This window comes from Dysidea avara, chromosome 6 (assembly GCF_963678975.1).
Source record: "Dysidea avara chromosome 6, odDysAvar1.4, whole genome shotgun sequence".
Taxonomy (NCBI): domain Eukaryota; kingdom Metazoa; phylum Porifera; class Demospongiae; order Dictyoceratida; family Dysideidae; genus Dysidea; species Dysidea avara.
The window spans coordinates 38,800,045-38,821,322 of record NC_089277.1 but is presented as its reverse complement, the minus strand read 5'-3'; the positions used below and the strand labels follow the sequence as shown (position 1 = coordinate 38,821,322).

At 38.8% G+C, this 21,278-nt stretch overlaps 1 protein-coding gene across 2 annotated transcripts in view; it reads right to left on the bottom strand.

Moving 5' to 3' along the window:
• The window catches only part of LOC136257564 (uncharacterized), a 48,292-nt gene that overhangs the window by 26,296 nt on the left and 718 nt on the right, over positions 1-21,278 (bottom strand). For both annotated transcript variants that reach the window (XM_066050794.1, XM_066050793.1), the window contains exons 2-12: positions 17,523-17,587; positions 17,350-17,430; positions 17,156-17,301; positions 16,565-16,666; positions 7,983-8,032; positions 6,788-6,887; positions 6,234-6,292; positions 5,876-6,001; positions 5,201-5,291; positions 5,055-5,145; positions 4,385-4,429 (exon numbers count right to left, since the gene is read on the bottom strand). In XM_066050794.1, the coding sequence (XP_065906866.1) occupies positions 4,385-4,429; positions 5,055-5,145; positions 5,201-5,291; positions 5,876-6,001; positions 6,234-6,292; positions 6,788-6,887; positions 7,983-8,032; positions 16,565-16,666; positions 17,156-17,301; positions 17,350-17,430; positions 17,523-17,587 (956 nt within the window). The remainder of the gene's footprint in view (positions 1-4,384; positions 4,430-5,054; positions 5,146-5,200; positions 5,292-5,875; positions 6,002-6,233; positions 6,293-6,787; positions 6,888-7,982; positions 8,033-16,564; positions 16,667-17,155; positions 17,302-17,349; positions 17,431-17,522; positions 17,588-21,278) is intronic.

The window sequence follows — 21,278 nt, the reverse complement described above, 5'->3', positions numbered from 1 at the left end:
CTAAAGCCGTAGGGAGGCTACGGGGACTTCAATTTCTTTTCGCACACTTTGCAAAAATTGCTATAAAACACAAACTTGTAACTCCATTGTATCAATATTTGGCACAAGTACAGAGCGTATAAAGGTACATTCGTGTACCAAGTGTGTTATGAATCTGATAAATATCCAAGGAGTTATGAGCATTTATTCATGTAAAAAAAGAAGAAAGGTTTGTCACAGCTACAGGGTAAACCGAGCAGAGGAATAACTTGCAACAGACTTACAGCTACAGAGTTATAAAGCAAAAACCGAGCAAGTGTAAAATTGCGGGATCGAGATACTCTAATAGAGCAGTCACTGGGGGGCATAAAAAGTACATAAAAATGTTGAAAAAAAATCAACTGATCATGACCAGAGTTCGAACCAAGGACCTCCATACCTAACGCCTGCATCCTTAACCACTGAACCACTGCTATCTCGGCTGATCACTTCTAATCACTTAATTTCTACCTTATAAATGAAAATTCTAGCTTAATAAGTAAAACTGATCTACCAATAGAAATCTAGATTGTTCTACAACATTCTATGTGTGTTCTATTAGATGATTTCAGCGAAAGCAAAAACGTGTGCTCTATTAGAGCATTAGCACCATACCATTGTTGCAACACTTTGAGGCTCAGTCTAGTAGCTATTTCATCAAATCGGAGCCATTTTCGTATCAATCAGTGGTATATTTGTAGTATTAACTTAGTTTCACCCCCAAGCGGTCTGCGAGCAGACTAGTATGACCGACTCGCACCAATCATCATCATCATAATAAGTGCTATGCTAACAAAACTTGTGATACAACAGCCTGGAAATCATATCCCAGTAAAAAGGTGAGGGATTTACTTTGTTTAAAGTTGAGCAACTACATCTTTTCACGTTTGCATGAAAAATCGAGATACTCTAATAGAACAGTCACTGCAAAACTATGATTAAATTCTCTGATTAATTGATTTGTGACTGGGATAGGCAGCTTGTTGCTGATAGTATCCCAGGGAGCTGAAACATCACAGCTCCAGTACAACAATGTACAATAACTAAATAGGTAGCTACACAAATAAGACTTAGAATAGGCACTTATGTTATTGTAACTTAAACTAGGCACTTATGTGTACGTACCATGTACATTAGTGTTAAAACCCTGTTGGGTGATTGCTAATTAATTAATAATAAAAATTATAACTAATATACATAAAATAATAAGTAGCTAGGTCCAGCCTTGGTTGTCAGTGAAAATGATCAGAAAATTCATTGAGTGAATCAAATTCAATAATTCAGTGGAGTAATTTGTTTCAATCTCGGATGGTCTCTAAGGTCTATGTCATTAATGTATAGTAAGAACATTAGGGGTCCAAGGATAGTGCCCTGGGGGACACCAAACAATACTTTCTTTGTGCTAGATGTGCAACCTTTAGGGATGCGTCGATTTCGCCAGCAAAATTATTGGAATAATAGGAATACAAGAGCAACAAGCAAAATGCTGGCAAAATAGGAGCAAAATCGAGCAAAATCGAGCAAAATAGGCGCAAAATAAGCAAAATTTGTTAATCTCAGATCTGTTTCAGACAGTGTGAATGTAACTGCATAACTAACACAAGTAACAACTTACCATAGCTACGTTTAACACTCGTACGTTAAATGAGTATGGCTCTAGCTGAACTTTGACCCGAAGGCGAACCCACAATACATGTTAGCGAATAATCACGTGTGAAATAGTGTCTACAATGGATGTGATAGAACGCATTGACTACAGTTCAAGTGCTGAAAGCGATGTTAGTGAAGTAGATGACAGTCTTAGCATTGTTAGTAATGATGATGACCGTGAATCGTCTCGCGAGTCAGATGTTACAACAACTTCGACTAGTACAACTTCGAGGACTCGTTCTACCGGAAGTGCCAGCAACTCAACGACGCCAACGTCTAGTGGAGTGTCCTTGCTTAGTGTGCTAAAGGCACCAAGTGCATCTGACTTCTCTCGTAAGAGAAAAATTGCCAAAAATCCACCAGCTGGCAGGAAGAGAGCATTACATTCGAATTCGCAGAGCAACCCAAAAACGATCAAGCCCCAGCAAAGAGTAACCGAATATTCCAAGGAACCCTTTACTGTAGCTACTGGAAAGCTTTTTTGCCAAGGATGCCGGGAAGAGTTACCCCTCAAAAAGAGCAGTATTGAGTATCACTTAAAATCTACTAAACATGCTAATGGAAAGAAAAAGCTGCAACAAAGGAATGTTAAAGACTCAGACATTGCACAATCTCTGCAAAGGTATAATGCAGAAGCTCATGGGCGAGGTGAGACTCTTCCGGAACAACAGCAGGTTTTCCGAGTCAAAGTGGTCAAAACATTTCTTCAAGCGGGTGTACCACTAAGTAAGGTTGACCAGTTTCGTAGTCTTTTTGAGGAGACAGGCTATCGCCTTACAGATCGCAGATTTATGTTTGACCTTATTCCTTTTATTTTAGAAGAAGAAAAGGCACGTATTAAGCAATCACTCCAGGGTCAGTTCTTGAGTGTCATTTTTGATGGTACCTCTCATAGTGGAGAGGCATTAGCAGTCTTAGTGCGCTTTGTAAATGATTCTTTTGAAATTCAACAGCAGCTTCTAGCCATCCAACTGCTTTCAAAATCTCTCACTGGGGAAGAAATTGCACACGAATTGGTACAAGTGCTTTCAGTGTTCTACAGCATTTCTTCCAGCCATCTTATTGCTGCTATGCGAGATAGAGCATCTGTTAACAGTGTAGCAATGAGGACATTGAAGATTGTTTACCCTAATGTAATAGATATTGGATGCTTCAGCCATGCTTTTGATCGTGTTGGAGAGCACTTCAAAGTACCAACCCTGACTGAGTTTATTGGTAATTGGCTAGCACTTTTTTCACATAGCATTAAAGCCAAATTTCTATGGAAACAACAAACAGGAAAGGCAATGGCATCGTATAGTGCTACCAGGTGGTGGAGCAAATGGGAAATTTTTAAGCAAATAATGCTCCAGTTTGGTGATATCGAACCATTCCTAAGTGAAAATACAGACTTAGGCCCTGCATCTCGTCCAAAGTTACTAGCTATTTTAACTGACCGTGAAAAGCTTGAACACTTAAAGCTTGAGCTTGCTGCTGTTATTGATTGGGGGGAGGTGTTTGTTAAGGCTACATATAACCTTGAAGGAGATGGGCCACTGAGTTTCACAGCTTATGAAATAGTACAGACTGTTGTTGCAGCAGTCAGGGCAGCTCATACTCCAAACACTGAAGCTGTTATTCGCAGTATCACTACTCAATCAACTGCACAGCAGAGGCATCGCAGCTATGCTCGAAGCTGTATGCAACCAGCTCTAGATTACTTTCAAGAACTGCTAGATTCTTCCTTAAAGGAGCAAATTTTAGTTTTTAAGGCTGTGAGAGTTTTCAATCCGCACAAGATAGTAATGCTTAAGCCAGATGTTTCTCATGTAAATGCATTGCAGGTTGTTCCCTTCTTTAAGGATGACGAGCTTGAAAATTTGAAGGCTGAACTTCCTTCTTATGTAGCTAAGGCGGATGGTATTAGTGATGAACTTGCTGCTCTGGAATGGTGGAAGCTCAATGCAACTGATTTGCCTTTATGGTCAAATGCTGTAAAGAAGGTCTTGACCATACAGCCCTCCTCGGCTGCTGCAGAAAGGGTGTTCTCACTATTGAATTCAGGATTTGGTGACCTACAAGGAAATTCACTAAAGGATTATATGGAGGCATCAATCATGCTAAGATACAATCACTAATATCTAAACACCATAGTGTATGTAAACAGTGCTTATTGATTATTACATGTAATTATTATTATTACATTGTACACCAACTATGGAGCAAAATAGATTGTTGACAAGCAAAATATTGAGCAAAATAGGTAGGTAAAAAAAGAATTGCTGGAAAGAAAAATAGGTGAGAAAAAAAGCAAAATAGACTCATCCCTAGCAACCTTCAACTAAGACTCTTTGTGTTCTGGAGGTGAGCCAGGTAGAAATCCACTTGCTCTAGTCAATGCTATGGCCTGACGCAACGTAACGTCAAAATCTTGGTTTTGAAAACACTCAAAAACACCCAAACTGTAAAAAAAGAGTGCGACCCTCAAAAGCCAGGGTGAAAAAAGGTGTGAAATCAAAGGTGGCGGCCATGAAATGGCTGCAATGATGTTAATGATAATAAATTTTATAAGTCATTATTAAAATTTGTTAGTATTAACAGCACTGCAGCCATTTCATGGCCGCCACCTTTGATTTCACAACTTTTTTCACCCAGGTTTTTGAGGGCCACACTCCTTTTCTATAGCTTGGCTGTTTTTGAGTGGTTATTACAATAACTACTACTACAGATCACCCACTCCATCCATATACTCTATATCAGTCCACATTGTGTCCAGTGGAATCTGTAAAGGAGAATATGACATTGCATAACACTATAGTAATGTGTATATAGTATGTATGTATGTATGTACACACGTACAGTATACAGTATTCAGAGAGTTACAGTGTATATTTCTGATGGAATACTGTATGTAAGAACTGTATACTATACACTTTAAATAATATCTGGATATGGAAAAAGTTTCAAGATAAGGACATAAGATCTGTGTGTGTGGGAAGAAATGTAAGGCCTGGTACACTGATATTAAGAGTGTAGCAATACTCCACTACATTCCACAGGATGATCGTTGATTGGCAAAGCCCTAGACTTCTTAGGCTTGGTAACAATCCCTACATGAACTGTATATTAATGTAACAAAAACAAGAGTAATATGAGTGAAATTACAGTATCAAACCCCTTGTATTACACCATGTGGGTTACATGTAAGAGGCCTGAGAAGCTGCACTTATCAACAGCAATCAACAATCATCCTACAGAATGCATCATGGAATTCTTTGTCAGACCCACTTTTCCCCACATACACATACGTAAAAGAAAGCAGTGGTATAGCAACCTGAGACTAGTACTGTTCAACTCTTTAGGGATGTCACTAATGGTTACACACACATAACAGTTACCATCGTTACCTTATTAGCAGCATATTTAGTGACCACATCAGATAATGCCTCCACATTGGGATAACCATAGCGACACTGGTGGAAACCTAGAGCCCAGTAGCTACATGGAAAATACAACCAATAAGAGCATTAGAATGAGCCACACCCATACTCACGGTGGTAGATATGGTCTTCCAATCACTTCCTGATATTGCTGGACCACACCCTCAGGGGTTGGACCCAAGAAGAAGTAAAAATCCAACACTCCTAAAGTAGAAGAGTTTATAAAAATTTCCCACAATGTCACCATTTTCATAAACTCGGTATTCACATAATCTCACTGGTCATACGCCCCCACCCTTAAAGCCGTAGTATACCTGCTAACTGAACAAGCGCCTCATTATAACGAGTATCAATGAATCTCATTTAACGAGAACTTACCATGGCTTTCCTGTTGAGCATGCATACCTTCACAGAGCAGTGAGATGTGCCTCGATAGTTCTACATATCAATTATCATAAGCCTAGGCTCTGTGAAGTACACTAGAACTGTGAACAATTGTATGGCATCTTCTTGAGTAGCTCGCATGCAGGTCACCACGTCTGTGTCACACAACATACACTTTGAGAAGCATTCATGAAAAGTCGTGAATATGCTGCAAATTTCACACTGCACACTGTAAATAGATAATTAGTGTGTACTGTAGTATGGCAACATTATAAACTAAAATTCTAGCAGGTGGCTAGTACATTAGATAAGTCACTTTTTGTACACAAATCACATTTTAAGAGGATACAACCAGCAGCTATCCCTCCCTACGTCACTATACCACACTGTATATATATACTCACCCCCGATCACTCTGTATGTCAGGAAGTTGTCACCATAAATAACATCCATCCCATTACTGTTACGAAGGTAGACACCATGAGCCTTTCCTGACTGTCGTAGGTCCATGTAGAATGGGTGAGAACCATCTGTGAGGTGGAGATGAATATGTGTTGTAATAGATACTACTGGATGGCATCCATGAACAATATGACTGTATAATGTACTGGCTACAAACTAGGAACAATTTATTGGATTAAAGGGTTTGTACATCTTTTGGTTAACTGAACACAAATAAAAGCATGTCATACATTGTAAGTGGTTCAATGGGACCTGGGTTATACCCATGAGTGAAGCCCTCTACAACATGTAGCAACTTACACAAGTTCACGTTAGGTGGAGTTGGAGTGTCGAAATCCCACAATGTAAATGTCTGACCTCTGCAGTAGTAAAAGAAAATTTAAAAAGTTAATATGATATTATGCATGGTTAATAAGACCCTTTGAAGCTTGAAACTTTATTAGTGAGGTCAACGACAATCTTATGAGAGTGTGAACACACAAAGCACAACACATTTCATCAGCCAGTTAGTTAGCCACCACGGAGGCCTAGCTACTGTGTTTTGATGCTTTATTTTAACATTTAAACCATTAGGAGTTTACTGGCCACTGATAAGTTTAACCACCTAACATAGAAGACAAAGTGGAACACTCAATCATAGGCTCTATTTTTTCCTCATTGGCATAATCATGTTTCTAACACTCAGATGATCAGATCTGGAGGAGAGCCTTTCTAGTGAACACACGTGTACAATACACTCACTAAAAACACATGCACACAAACAGTATGTACTCACACACACACGCATGCACGCACACACGTACATAACACACACACACAACACATAACAATTACTACTGTAGTAAGCTACTAACCTTTTCAGTTGTAGTGGCACTTTATGTTCCCCTAATCCATATATGCTCTCTGTACCAGGTAGGGTAGTGGATAATGTGAGGTACTGGTCTGCAAACTGTACTAAACATTGTGAACATGTAGTGTTACTAACCTGTCTATGTGTTATAGTATTACATGTACAGTATATATTCACACTTGAACTATATCAATACATATCATAGAACAATACAGCAAGAAATGATACAGTGTTAATGCCTCAAATTTAGGGCAAAGCTTTTTCTTTCACCTGGACATGAAACAAGACTAGCTACCACATGTGACTGGCATTTACATGTACATAAGTTCAACATTCACTTCTTCCTTAGAATAAACCTTGATGTCTTCCTCAGTATATCTCACAGATTCAAAAAACGTAGACCATAATTATAGGTATTATGTTTCATTAGGAAATAGTAGACAGTAGGAAATAGTGACTGTATATTCTATTCTGTGAATGTTATCCCACTAGGGACCTGTGAGAAGGATTAAAGCCTGTGAATACAGGGAGTCTGAAACATGTAACTGAAACATGAATAATGCAGAAAGAAATCCCAGACCCAGTGGTGACTTGATCCACTGCAACATGCTGAAATTAATACTGACATTCATTTTCAGCCATAACTGCCATATTGGTCTACAGAGCTGGGATTTGGCTTATTATGCAAATCAATTAAGGTACTGTATAGTTGCAGTCCTGTAATCACTTGCAGATACAAGTTGGTACATATGAAGACATTTTAAATGAAGAAATGCCAATGACTTTGTTTACAACTACCACATCATAAATAAACACACAATGACATGCATACTATTGGGGCTACTACAACAAAACAAACTCTCCATGAGCAGGCAAACCTGATGGAGGAGATTTGAGACTTGCTTCTCTGAGTAATGGCTCGATTAAAACTTGCACATTTTTTCATTAAATCAAACACAATTTTATCATTTATTTTTATTTAATTTAAAAGGCATACTTGTGCAGAACTATGCAGTTTTGTGCTGAGATGGTCACATTTATGACAGCACTTTACATTCATGTTAGTCCTGGAGTTTATTTCTGCTGAAATGTTATATTCCCTGACAACTAAAATGGGCTGGGACTGGCTGTAATTTGAGGCAATATGACAGTAAACATTCAATACACAACACAAACCCAAGCACAGACCAACAACTCACATGGCTGATCACTGTGTGATGTATTAAACAACACTTCTCCATCACTAGCCCTGTATACACACAAAACAACAACTAACCCAACACTAGTATGTGTTCCATCATGTACATTAAGAACCAGAATAGTAAAATGTGACCACAATTTGGTCTATGATAATAAGTGACTACATTACAACATCAGTTGGTATAGATTATACATGTGACCACGGCAGTATCGGACTGGTATCGGTAAAGCTATAAATGTCCAATACTAATCGATACTTTGTATGACATCACCTAATTGCTTTTCAAGATGGAAACATGTGTAGCGTGCCAAACTGAGTTAAGGGTGCTAGCGGGTTTTTGAAGCCATTCAAGGGACAACCCACATAACCACATGTGGCTGCTACATCATAATTGGCAATATTACGCATACTCAAAGTATCCATGTTAGGCAGCCGTGTTTTGCGCCAAAGAAATTGGCCAATAAGCAACTTGTTTCATTCAAAAATCATCACGAAAATGATCATCTGGGTGCCCAAGAATGACAGTAGAGTGCATTAGCCTGAAAGTAAGCGTTAGTTTTGAAGACACGAGCAAACGCAAGCTTGTTTGTAGCCAACACACGTTCTTCCTGTATTTTCTCGAGTGATAGTGTATGCTGGTAAGTTATATTTGTAATTGTACACCTGTTTTTAGGTATGACAATGTTCCAGCTGGGTTTATCACCCATTACAAGACACTGACTGTACATTACGAGACGTTACCTATCGAAGAGCAGGCTTGGCGACTCCACAAGCAACAGGAAGGTGTCCCAGTGTGTAAAGAAAAGGAAGTAGAGCTTTTCTTTCATTCAGAACTTCATTTATAACTTGTTATTTGATAAAGTTGGCATTTGTGGTTTATAGAATTTGTTGTAATAACTGGTCGGCGTGTGCATGTTCTACACTGCATTGTAAAAGGCGATATTCTGGAATACACGATAGTTGGATCTCTACCAAACTTTTGGTGGACCATCAGTGATAAATTTGCAAACTTTTAGCACATGGAATTATAATTGTTGTGATCCAGCATGAAGTTACAAGGCCCGAAAGTCGAAGTTCGCTTGCAGGCACTCACTCTTTGTTTTATAACTGAAGAAAGAAGAAGTGCAAAGACAAATCTATGCGCTAAGTTTCCACAAGTTTATTGAAGAATCTTCATAGCGAATTTGATGCCTGTGCAAGCAGCCAGTATCTCAGAATAAGAAAAATGTATGGGTTAGCTTTCAAGAACTATAGCGCGTGAATGAAACAAGGTACAAACTTATAATTTGGTCTCTGTATAGTAGAAAGTTAGGTCAATCTTCGAAGCAGTAGTTTAGATCTAATCCAAAACAGCCAAGCTGTAAAAAAAGAGTGCGGCCCTGAGAAAGGCTATGGTGAAAAAATACGTGAAATCCAAGGTGGCGGCCAAGAAATGGTTGTGACGGTAGGTTAATGGTAAAAATTTTAATAACGACAATTCAGGTGAATTTGGTGCCAAGACCAAGCGGCACAAAATTCACCTGAATTGTCGTTATTAAAATTTTTACCATTAACCTACCATCACAGCCATTTCTTGGCTGCCACCTTGGATTTCACATCTTTTTTCACCATAAACTTTCTCAGGGCCGCACTCTTTTTTTACAGCTTGGATGTTTTGGATTAGATTTCAACTTTTTGTATTTGTATAACCTATCTTTTTTTTCTTTACCACAGGAAGAAAAAAAGGTCAATGACTTTCTACATTGTCTACTGCTTGACTTTGCGAAGGCTTTTGACTCTGTACCACATGAACACCTTCTGCTTAAGTTAAGCTCTCTAGGAATTCATGGTAAATCATGGCTTAGATTTTTTCTAACTAAAAGAAAACAAAGAGTGGTAATCAATGGTACTTTTTCAGATTGGGCCATTGTTACTTCTGGGGTTCCACAGGGAACTGTCTTGGGTCCACTTTTGTTTTTGATTTACGTAAATGATTTGGCTTCTGTTGTAAAACACTCCACTGTTAAAATGTTTGCTGATGATGTTTTACTTTATGCTCCAGCTAACACTCTCAAGGAATGTTCTTCCCTACAAAATGACCTCACTGCCATTTCTTCTTGGGCTAGTCGCTGGCAATTAAAGTTAAATCCCACCAAATGTGAAGCTTTGATGATTACTAACAAATGCAAACCAATTCCTTTTACATACTCCATTAACCATCAACCTATTTCATGGAGTAATCCTGTGAAGTATCTTGGTGTGCAGGTAGATTCCAAGTTAAACTGGTCTAAGCATTGCAAGTATGTTGTCAGTAAGGGCACCAAGTCTTTGAACTATTTACGTAGATCAATGTTTGGTTGCAACCATGCAGCTAAGTGTGCCACATACGAAGCTATCATCCGGCCAACGCTAGAGTATGCTGCAGTCGTATGGAATCCCCATAATTTGGGAGATATCCAACTACTAGAGTCCCACAAAAGCGGGCAGCTCGATGGATCTGTGGGAGTCGCTGGAGTCCATCTACCAGCTCTTGGACCATTTCTTCGAATGATTTTTGCTCCCAACTTCACCTTCCTTCTCTCCAGTCAAGACGAAGTTTCCTTTTGGTCAGTTTCCTCAATGACATATATCACCAGCAAACATCTATTACATTTAATAGTCACTGTTCATTTAATTCCATAGCATCTACCAGAAGTCACCATCGTTCACTAGTCCCTCCACAGTCCACCATTAATTCTAGGAGATATTCTTTTTTTGTCAACACAACTTTTTCTTCTGGAACACTGTGCCATTACACACCCTTGAAGACAGTAATCGAAAGTCTTTCCGGCATCACCTTTATAATTACTTAAGTGTCAAGTAACTTCTTTATCACTGTTTTGTGTTTTGTTGTGTACTGTTTAGTTTGTAGTGTACTGTAGGTATATGTATATGTATGTTTGTTTTTTGTAGGCGGACACCTTGTACAGGCTTTGCCTTTTGAGTATGCCTTCCTTTTTGGTAAATTGATAATAATGATAATAATAGGAAGAAGAAAAGATGAAGCAGATGTTGAATACCTTAAATATTTCTGATTTTATCAGTAAATGTACAAATTATATAATACATGCATTTATTACAGAACACTCTACATGGTGGTTTCTTTGTAACTGAACACTCTACAACGTGACTTCTAGCTGATCTTTCTACAGGGTTAATTGTTTGTAGCTGAACTATCTACAAGGTAACTTCTTCTAGATGATCTCTATACAGGGTGATTTGTTTGTATAGCTGAACTCTTTACATGATGGTTTCTTTGTAGCTGAACTCTCTACAAGGTGACTTCTTCTAGCTGAACTCTCTACAAGGTGACTTCTTCTAGCTGAACTCTCTACAGGATGATTTCTTTGTATCTGAACTCTCTACATGATGGTTTCTTTGTAGCAGAACTCTCTACAAGGTTACTTCTTCTAGCTGATCCTTCTACAGGGTGATTTATTTGCAACTGAACTCTTTATGTGGTTTCTTTGTAGCTGAACTCTCTACAAGGTGACCTCTTCTAGCTGATCTCTCTACAGGGTGATTTGTTTCTAGCTGAACTCTCTACAGGTGATTTGTTTGCAGCTAAACTCTCTACATGGTGGTTTCTTTGTAGCTGAACTCTCTACATGATGGTTTCTTTGTAGCTGAACTCTCCACAAGGTGACTTCTTCTAGCTAATCCCTCTGCAGGGTGATTTGTTTGTAGCTGAACTCTCTACAAGTGATTCATTTGCAACTGAACTCTTTGTGTGGTGGTTTCTTTGTAGCTGAACTCTCTACAAGGTGACCTCTTCTAGCTGATCTCTCTACAGGGTGATTTGTTTCTAGCTGAACTCTCTACAGGTGATTTGTTTGCAGCTAAACTCTCTACATGATGGTTTCTTTGTAGCTGAACTCTATACAAAGTAACTTCTTCTAGCTGATCCCTCTACAGGGCGATTTGTTTGTAGTTGAATTCTCTACAGGGTGATTTGAACTCTCTACATGGCGGTTTCTTTGTAACTGAACTCTCTACAAGGTGACGTTTTCTAGCTGAACTCTCTACAGAGTGATTTGTTTGCAGTTGCATGGTGGTTTCTTTGTAGCTGAACTCTCTACAAGTTGAATTCTTCTAGCTGAACTCTCTATAGGGTGATCTTTTTGTAGCTGAACTTTCAACATGATGGTTTCTTTGTAGCTGAACTCTCTACAAGGGGAATTCTTCTAGCTGAACTCTCTACAGGATAATTTGTTTGCAGTTGAACTCTCTGCATGATGGTGTCTTTGTAGCTGAACTCTCTACAAGGTAACTTCTTCTAGCTGATCTCTCAACAGAGTAACTTGTTTGTAGCTAAACTATCTGCAGGGTGATTTGTTTGCTCTCTACAAGGTGATCCTTCTAGCTGATCCCTCTACAGGGCAATTTGTTTGTAGTTGAATTCTCTACTGGGTGATTTGTTTGAGGTTAAACTCTCTGCATGGCGGTTTCTTTGTAGCTGAACTCTCTACAAGGTGACTTCTTCTAGCTGAACTCTCTACAGGGTAATATGTTTGCAGCTGAATTCTCTACATGATGGTTTCTTTGTAGCCAAATTCTCTGCCGGGTGATTTGTTTGTAGCTGAACTCTCTACAGGGTGATTTGTTTGTAGTAGAACTCTCCACAGGATGGTTTCTTTGTAGCTGAACTCTCTGCAAGGTGACTTGCTGGTAGCTGAACTGTTTAAATATTAACTGGTTGCTGCTGAACTCCCTACAGCATAACTTGCAATGTAATAGAAATCTATAATGGAGTAAGTCATGAAGTAGGTGAATGCTTTATTAGGGTGACTGTTCTAGTAGAGTATCTTGATCTCGCATTTGCTACACGGAGTTGGCTTTGGAATCATAAGTCAGTGGTTTGTAAACCGATTGTTCTGTGCTACTGTAAGGACTTTCTACGATGACTATTCCAGCTACATACCAATTTTTAGCTCACTGCTCTGAGCGGTTTGCCTGGTAGGCGTGACAATTATTGGTATTTTTGTTCACGGATCTCGATCGCGCAATTGTTACACACCTTTGGTTTCATGTCATATCTCCATGATCTTAATTTCGATTGTTTTCAAACCATCAAAAGGTACTCCTACAATGGTTGATCTATCCACGAACCGATTTTCAACTCATTCCAAGAAGCGGTTTACCCTGTAGGCGTGACAACAAATCGATCTTGTTTTACGCGAATAATCGATCATAACTCCTGAACCATTCACCGAATTTGCACCAAATTTGATATTAGGATTCGTCGTTGGACTCCCTTTATGTGTGCCAAATTTCGAGGCGATCGGAATACGCGTTGGTGTTTTATAGCAATTTTTCAAAGTGTGCGAAAAGACGAAGAAATAAAAACGAACTTTTGGGCACCCATATCTCGGAAATGGCATAGATAGTATTGTCTGTGGTATACTATCTATGGAAATGGCTACGGCGATTTTCTTCAAATTTGGTATGTGGGGTGGCCTACCTGGCGGTCACCCTGCAGCAAAACTGGTTCCAATCGGATGAAGGATCACGGAGCTACAAAGGTGTGAAAATCGCGTTTTCTTTCTTCCTGTCAATATACTCACGGTGTGGCGCGCCAGCTTCTTGGGCCGCACGACACACTACCATGTGTCTTGATTCCTGTAGCTTTTTATTTTTTATTTTTTTTGAAAAACGGAAATGGTCAAATAAATAAATAATACAGTTACAATACAAATTACTCTACAACTAAACTACAAACACAATTAATTACAACAGGGGTTTGGGGAAAGGAAAATCAGAGTCCTCACACTGCAAAGCCCAGTACCGTAAAATCATACGGCATTGTTCGTCCATAGAGAAACGGAAAGTTGTTGTAACAAATGTTTACGAGCCTGTTTGGTTGATGCACTACTTCTGGCTGTGGTGCGTTCAGCGATGGTACGAAGGGTTTGAAGCGCAAATGGTGACCAAACACCAAAAGTTTCTACAACAAGTGGGACAAAGTCACACCCCGCCTCCTCTACTGCATCTTGATGTCTCTGGTCCTTGGCTAACTCACCAGCTGCAGCAGCTACCCCAGCACAAAAAGAAGAAAAAGAAATGTGAGAAGGCTGGGTAGTGCTACAAACAGACACATCAAAATAAGCTGGACGACCATGCTGAAAATCGGGTGGTACACATCACCTGGGCGAGAATTATCTTCATAAGAAACACGTTGTTCCTTCAAAACTCCTGAGTGACTCTGGGACAAAGCATGACAAACAATGTCAACTAGAGCATCATGGTGACGAATTCTCATAGGACCATGGGAACATTCTAGAAGATGGTGCCTTTTTTCCTGTATCAAAGGTAAAAAGAACAGCATTTGTGTGGCTTCAAAAACCACTACACCCTTAAGCAAAAGCTGATATAAGTGGCCATGAATTCTTTTAAAGAAGCCAGCCATTAGTATATGTGGAAACAGCAGTAAGCCACAAAATAAGATTTATTGAAGCCATAAATGATTGTTATCTACGTGATTGATGGCCACAAAACTCAGGAACTACAGTTTGCTAATGTGTTTAGTAAGCTAGTCTATCAACTACTATTGAAACTACTAGCTGTTTTTGTGAGTAATGCCTCAGTGTGGCATCGGATTGGTATCGGTCATTTCCATCTAAAATGTACTTGGTATCAGATCGGTAGTGAAAATGTGGTATCGGTGCATCACTACATCACACAGTACATAAGCAAACATTAGCATAGGAGTACAGTGATCACAGCCGCTTAACAGGCAGTGTATGAGGCAATCAGACACTACCTATCTCTTAACAGCTGTTCGAATATACACACAATAGTACTGTAGAAAATGAACACCACCTGTACCCCAGCCATTGTGTTTGCATCCATGACCTTAAACCCTGCTAATGTTCAAAAATAACTTACCACAAGTAGTTCACATGACTCAACATAAAATTAGCATGGACATGTACAGTATTCGCATAAATGATCGTATTGGTCAATAAACAATTATTATTACTGCATGTGTCATTAGCCAGTAAACAACTGATTCAGAATGGCAAGTGATTTCGTCTGCTGCTATTATCGCGCAGATACGATCAAGCTGGTACCCTCGAAACTTCCCTAGTCTTCTCTACAGTACACAGGGGCAGGGATTATTCCATTAGTATGTAAGTCAGTTTTGGCAGGCACGCAAGTATCTTTATAATTTGTGATACAAATCTCTAAATCCACCTGAATTTTGAAATACAATTTTCTGTTCCGAAAATAACCATATACTATAGCTTTATGATTAGCCCATACACGGAGGGGGGGGGGGGGGGGGGGGGTCTTCAAGTATGGTTAAAGCACTCAGAGCTGTGCATACTGCTCAGAAGAAGCAATGACAACACCACATTAATATGAGCCACATACTAGCTAGGCCATTCCTCCAATTGCATAAATAATAACATGACTTGTGAAACAAGTCCGTAATAAGCTATTGCATAAGTCAAATACATTAGACACTATGATTAAATTTCTGTTTCAAAAGGTCATACAGAGCACACCAGAAGCACGTGGATGGATGATATTCTGCTAAACTCTGTGACATTGCTGGGTTAATTAGCCATCAATTATATTAGGTTGAATACTGTGTAAACCCACAACACCTGTTTAATGCAAACTATGTAATCTAGTAATCTTTTAATTCACTATATCACTATACAATGATGTAATATATGTGACTGGATCTGTCTTATTGTCCATGTCAGTAGATTCAATTCTTCACCCAGAACACAAAGCTACATGGATAAACTATCTAATTTCACAATCAAAATCAGCTAGAATTGAGTGGTCTGCTTTTGCTGGCTGCTTTTTCCAAGCCCAGTGGCAATCTGTACGTGAGGTGTGGGGCCGTAATGAAGCTCTGGTCAGCCTGGGGATGGCTGTATGTGGCTGTACAGCTCCATGGTGTTGAATAAAGAGCTGTGCTGTGAATTTCCTTTCATTTTAGCCAGTTTTGGGACCTGAATGGCCCATAACTTGCCTAATTCATCATTTTCAATTTTTAAAACAGACTCTTGCCCTCCTTCCGGGCCCCTGCCTCCCTCTCCTTTTGGAGCTCGCCTGATACCATCAACCTCAGTTTAAAAATTATCTAAAATGACAGGAAACTTAGCAGTTGGCTACTTGCACAGTGGATGCTCTGGAAGGTAAGAAATTGGTGTAAAACATGTGAAAATTTGGTACACATAACTCAACCATTGGCGAGCTACAACACGCTAAATACTTAAAACCGGCATTTCTCGATACTTTCAAATAGGCAATAAGACCGGTTTTCCCAGACTGGGTCACATATCAATTATTAACATTTGCAAAAATTTCTCAGAGGTCAGTATTAAGTACATACATACCTGTTTAATAAGGTCACTGTGTAATAAGGTCACCTGTCTAAACCAGCCAACTTGATAATCCCCAAATGTGTCATTTGTGTACAAAGTAACCTGTCTAATGTAGTCACCTGTTTAATAAGGTCACAAGGTTGGGCACAAATCACCATGCACACACAAGCTTACTACATTAATACACTACACACACACACACACACACACACACACACACCTGGTAACTGCAAAGTAGAAAGGTTCTCCCTTGTTAGCAGTAGTAATCTTGTATAATGGATTAGCTGGAGGTGATGATGGAACACTACCAATAGGACTAACACTAGAAGAATGACATAATGATATAACAATGTAGCCAGTACACTTGTACACAACAACAACAACAACAACAAACTAGGATTGCTATGGTGATTATAGATATAGTGTAATGATGGGGGAAGTCCCTACACAACAAGAAGGCTACACTTCCTGTTAGGGACCACACGTGTACTCAGTTTACACCACCAGTGTTGATAGGTAACTGCATAGAGTGACAGGAAAAAACAAGAGTGAAAACAAGCCACACTCATCCACTTATTATAACATAACATAATTATAGTAACCAAATTGACTGCTATTGTCAAGGAAGAAATTTTTCAATTTTTGCAATCAAGTGAAATATATTTCTCATTAATTGATAGCTAGTTATTCAGCTATTGTTACCAGTAATTTTACCGAGATTAGCTATATTCACCCTTAAAATTAATCAGTAGTACTATACAGCAATGAAATACAAACCAACAGGTGCAAACGACCACTCATTGGTGCTTACTCTGTTGGTATCTCCCATCGTTGCTTGTTAGAGTCATATATCTTAACATGAAGTCTCTCATCACTCTCCATAGTGATATCCATTGTTAATGGTGATATGAGGTCACCAAATTGTGATGAGGTCGACCCATTGACTTTAAGGGTTATCTGCGGAGAAAGCTGATTGATGTGTAAAAGTGTTAGTGTTGTATGAACCTTAGTGCCCAACTTGTTCGGCATCACGGCATCAACATGATAAACTGAAAGAGATGTCTTGTAGTAACACCATGGCTGACCCTGTACGCAAAGAGAAAAGAAAGCATGCATGTGGGTCTAACATGACAAGATCACAGCAACACCACACACATTGCTCAATCATTATCACATACTTCAGTTGGAGTCCAACAACACCCTCTGGTCTGTACACACTCAGGCTCCTGGATGCCATAATATCCTAAAAAGGAGATAACCAAAATAGGTACACAAATTACACAACACAGAGAAAGGAAGTGTGACCAGTAAATTGGTTTCTGGTAGAGCATGGGAAATCCTGTCAACTCAAGAATGTCAATAATTAACTAGCTGATAACATTATTAGTTATAAGTTGTTGTCATGGTCACTGTACTAATAGGCTCCCATACCACATCAACTCAAGAATGTCAATAATTAACTAGCTGATAACATTATTAGTTATAAGTTATTATCATGGTCACTGTACTAATAGGCTCCCATACAATAATTAATTAGCTGATAACATTATTAGTTATAAGTTATTATCATGGTCACTGTACTAATAGGCTCCCATACCACATCAACTCAAGAATGTCAATAATTAACTAGCTGATAACATTATTAGTTATAAGTTATTATCATGGTCACTGTACTAATAGGCTCCCATACAATAATTAATTAGCTGATAACATTATTAGTTATAAGTTATTATCATGGTCACTGTACTAATAGGCTCCCATACCACATCAACTCAAGAATGTCAATAATTAACTAGCTGATAACATTATTAGTTATAAGTTATTATCATGGTCACTGTACTAATAGGCTCCCATACAATAATTAATTAGCTGATAACATTATTAGTTATAAGTTGTTGTCATGGTCACTGTACTAATAGGCTCCCATACCACATCAATAACACTACAGAACTCAGTGGCGTAGCCAGCAAAAATTTTACCTAGGCAAAGTTTATACATTGAAATAATTGAGAGGGTCTGCTTGTGACTCAACTGATTCACACACATTTTCAAGCATGGGTAGTACATCATTTGCAGGTTGACTCTCTGGTTGGATGGAAGAAATTGTTTCAGAAGACTCTGAGCATTTTCTACACATCATAAGTAATGCTCCAGCTTAGTTAATACTGCAGTATATGCATACCATGCTTCAATTATTAGACTAGTGGAATTGCACTCAACACAAAAACTGAATTAGACTACCCGGAGATATTTTGAGTGATCAGGCCATCGCAGACTGCAACGGACAGTGGCAATTCTAGACCTGACCTACAGGGGGGGGGGGGGCAGTAGAGAACAGCATAACTATTGTTGTTTGGCTATAGTATAAGGTAGAATTTTCAGGGGGATCCCCAGAAGCTGCAGGATTTTTGCAATTTAAAGGCTTGAAAACAGCCTAAAATTTGTTCTAAAAACATGAAAAATGCTAAAAATAACAATGCCAATCTATACAGCAACTTTTCCCCAAGATTTTTTAAAAGTTATTTTTTAACAGGGGGGGGCCTTGGCCCCCCCTGACCCCCCCTTAGAATCGCCTATGGCAACGGAGGTCATAGTCATGCACACTACTTTTTTCAGCATTGATCTGATCTGATGTTTTAAGTCACAGATTATCTCTTTGATGTGATGTTCAACTGCATGTGCTAAGCATGTCAAGCTAGGGAGTCTAGGGGCATGCTCCCTGGAGGAAAAGTTTGAAAATTATATGCTTTGAAATGGCATGTGGAGGTTGTTTTTTATTGTAACTGCTAATACATGATATGCATGATCGATATCAATTGATTAACATAAGATGTTAATGATTTAGACCAAGCAGTGTAATGAGAACAGTGGCTATGATCTGTACTGAATGTTCTATTAGAGTATATTACTATGTGACTGCTCTATTAGAGTATCTCGATCTTTTTACAAATTCAAGTAGCTGAAAAGTGATAGATCCAATGCCGGACTGTGTCACCATGGGTTCTGGCCCTGCTTAGTACTACAGCCATAGATACTATTGAGTGTGGTACAGTAATGCTGTCTAGTAGCTAACGTTTGAGTAGGGTGCCAAAACTCGGCCCTGCTCAGCCTGTTCAATTGAGCATTTTTTACTGAGGCAGCTGCCTCGGTTGCCTCAATGGTAGCTACGCCACTGGAACTACTTTGTAATTAGTATAACTATCCTGAACCAACAAGACACCTTGGCTGTACTACACATCCCGCAGAGTTCAAAGATTAAAATAGTCATGCATGCACTACTTAGCACTTCGTCAGTAAATAATGATTAAACCTGTATGCTAGGGAGCCAGATAGGCTTGTGATTGTTGATAAATATGAAGTGGCATGCACACACATGGGAATAACACTTGCTGCACAACTAGTTCAGAAAATGAACTGTCCAAATAACTACATGTTTGTGTGATACAAGTACACAAAAATGTTCGGAATTTTCAACTAGAGTAGGGACCATAGCACATCAATAAAAAGTACTGAAACAAGTTGGAGTAGTCCATGATATTAAATCACAGCAAAACAATAAGAAGTGTTACATCCCTACTGTGCAGATGCACTATGGTCCCTGAAAATTCTGTGTACTTGTTTGTTAACTTTTTTTGTAAAATAAAATTATTGATTGGTGAACCCACGCACCGCATCAAAAGAAAGAAATGGCACCACACGCCCCAGTTATATCAATTATCGCCTAAAAAGTGAAGTATCCATTATACTTCATTGTCAGCGATGTTCAACCCATTACACAACATTACGAATCAAGAACTGTTTGAAAAGCACCTCAGCAAAGATGAATGGGACACAAAAGAGGACACTGGTAAGTCCATGAAGAATGCATTGTATGTACTGCAGTATGCCAAAAGGCAACAGTGAAAAAATCATGCTCGTAGCCTTAGCTGTTATCAAGTTACGCTTGTCTGAAGGAATTAGTCAGTCAGTCAGTCAGTTACTCAGTCAGTCACTAGTTTAATAATTTTGTTTTTAAATTTCACAGCAACTTGTTGAATGAGTCAATCTGAAGGCTTGTAGGACCTAACCGATACTGCTTCATCGTTGTCAGGGAAACGTGAGGGTGGTTTCTGAGTGATGCTTTTTCATGGGCCACACACCACACCCAAACCGTTGCGGTCCCTACTATACAGTAATACACATTTCATGTACAAAAGAATTTTTTTTAATTTTACCAACAGCTGGTTTCCACAACATCAACAGCTTATTAATCAAGTACATTACAGATCACGAAAATGAGGAAAACTATCTTTGACCAATCAATTTGTGTAATATATTTCCTATTTCCTGTAAACAGCTAATAAGTACATTATCATTGACATAACAAATTGCTCTCTGAATAGATACTTTTTCATCTCTACAATTACACATACAGTGAGAAATAACAAGCAATGTATTGCCCCCAGACACATATTATTGTATGCCACTCATGGTTGATAAAAAAAACACATCAGGAAGTGCAAACCAGTTACTTTCCACACCACACACACACAGATTACATAACCTATCTAAACAGCATCTAGTATGCTACACACATACAGGAACTACTACAGATACAGGTAGTTTGTATAGAATTCGACTATATATGACTGTAGAACCTGACCTCTTATACAATACAATACATAGTCTAGCTATCATAAATATCATTTAATACACTTATCAGTCATCACATGTATCTTTCCCCTGACACTGTGGTGTAGTGGTGTTTGACTGTGATCTATCGCTTGATCGAGAAGTATCCACACACATCAAGATGATTATAAACATCAAGATGATCATACACATCAAGATGATCATACACATCAAGATGATCATAAACATCAAGATGATCATACACATCAGACACAAATTTTTAACTATCAAAAGAACATTCGAGGTAGATAAGCTTTTTTGTG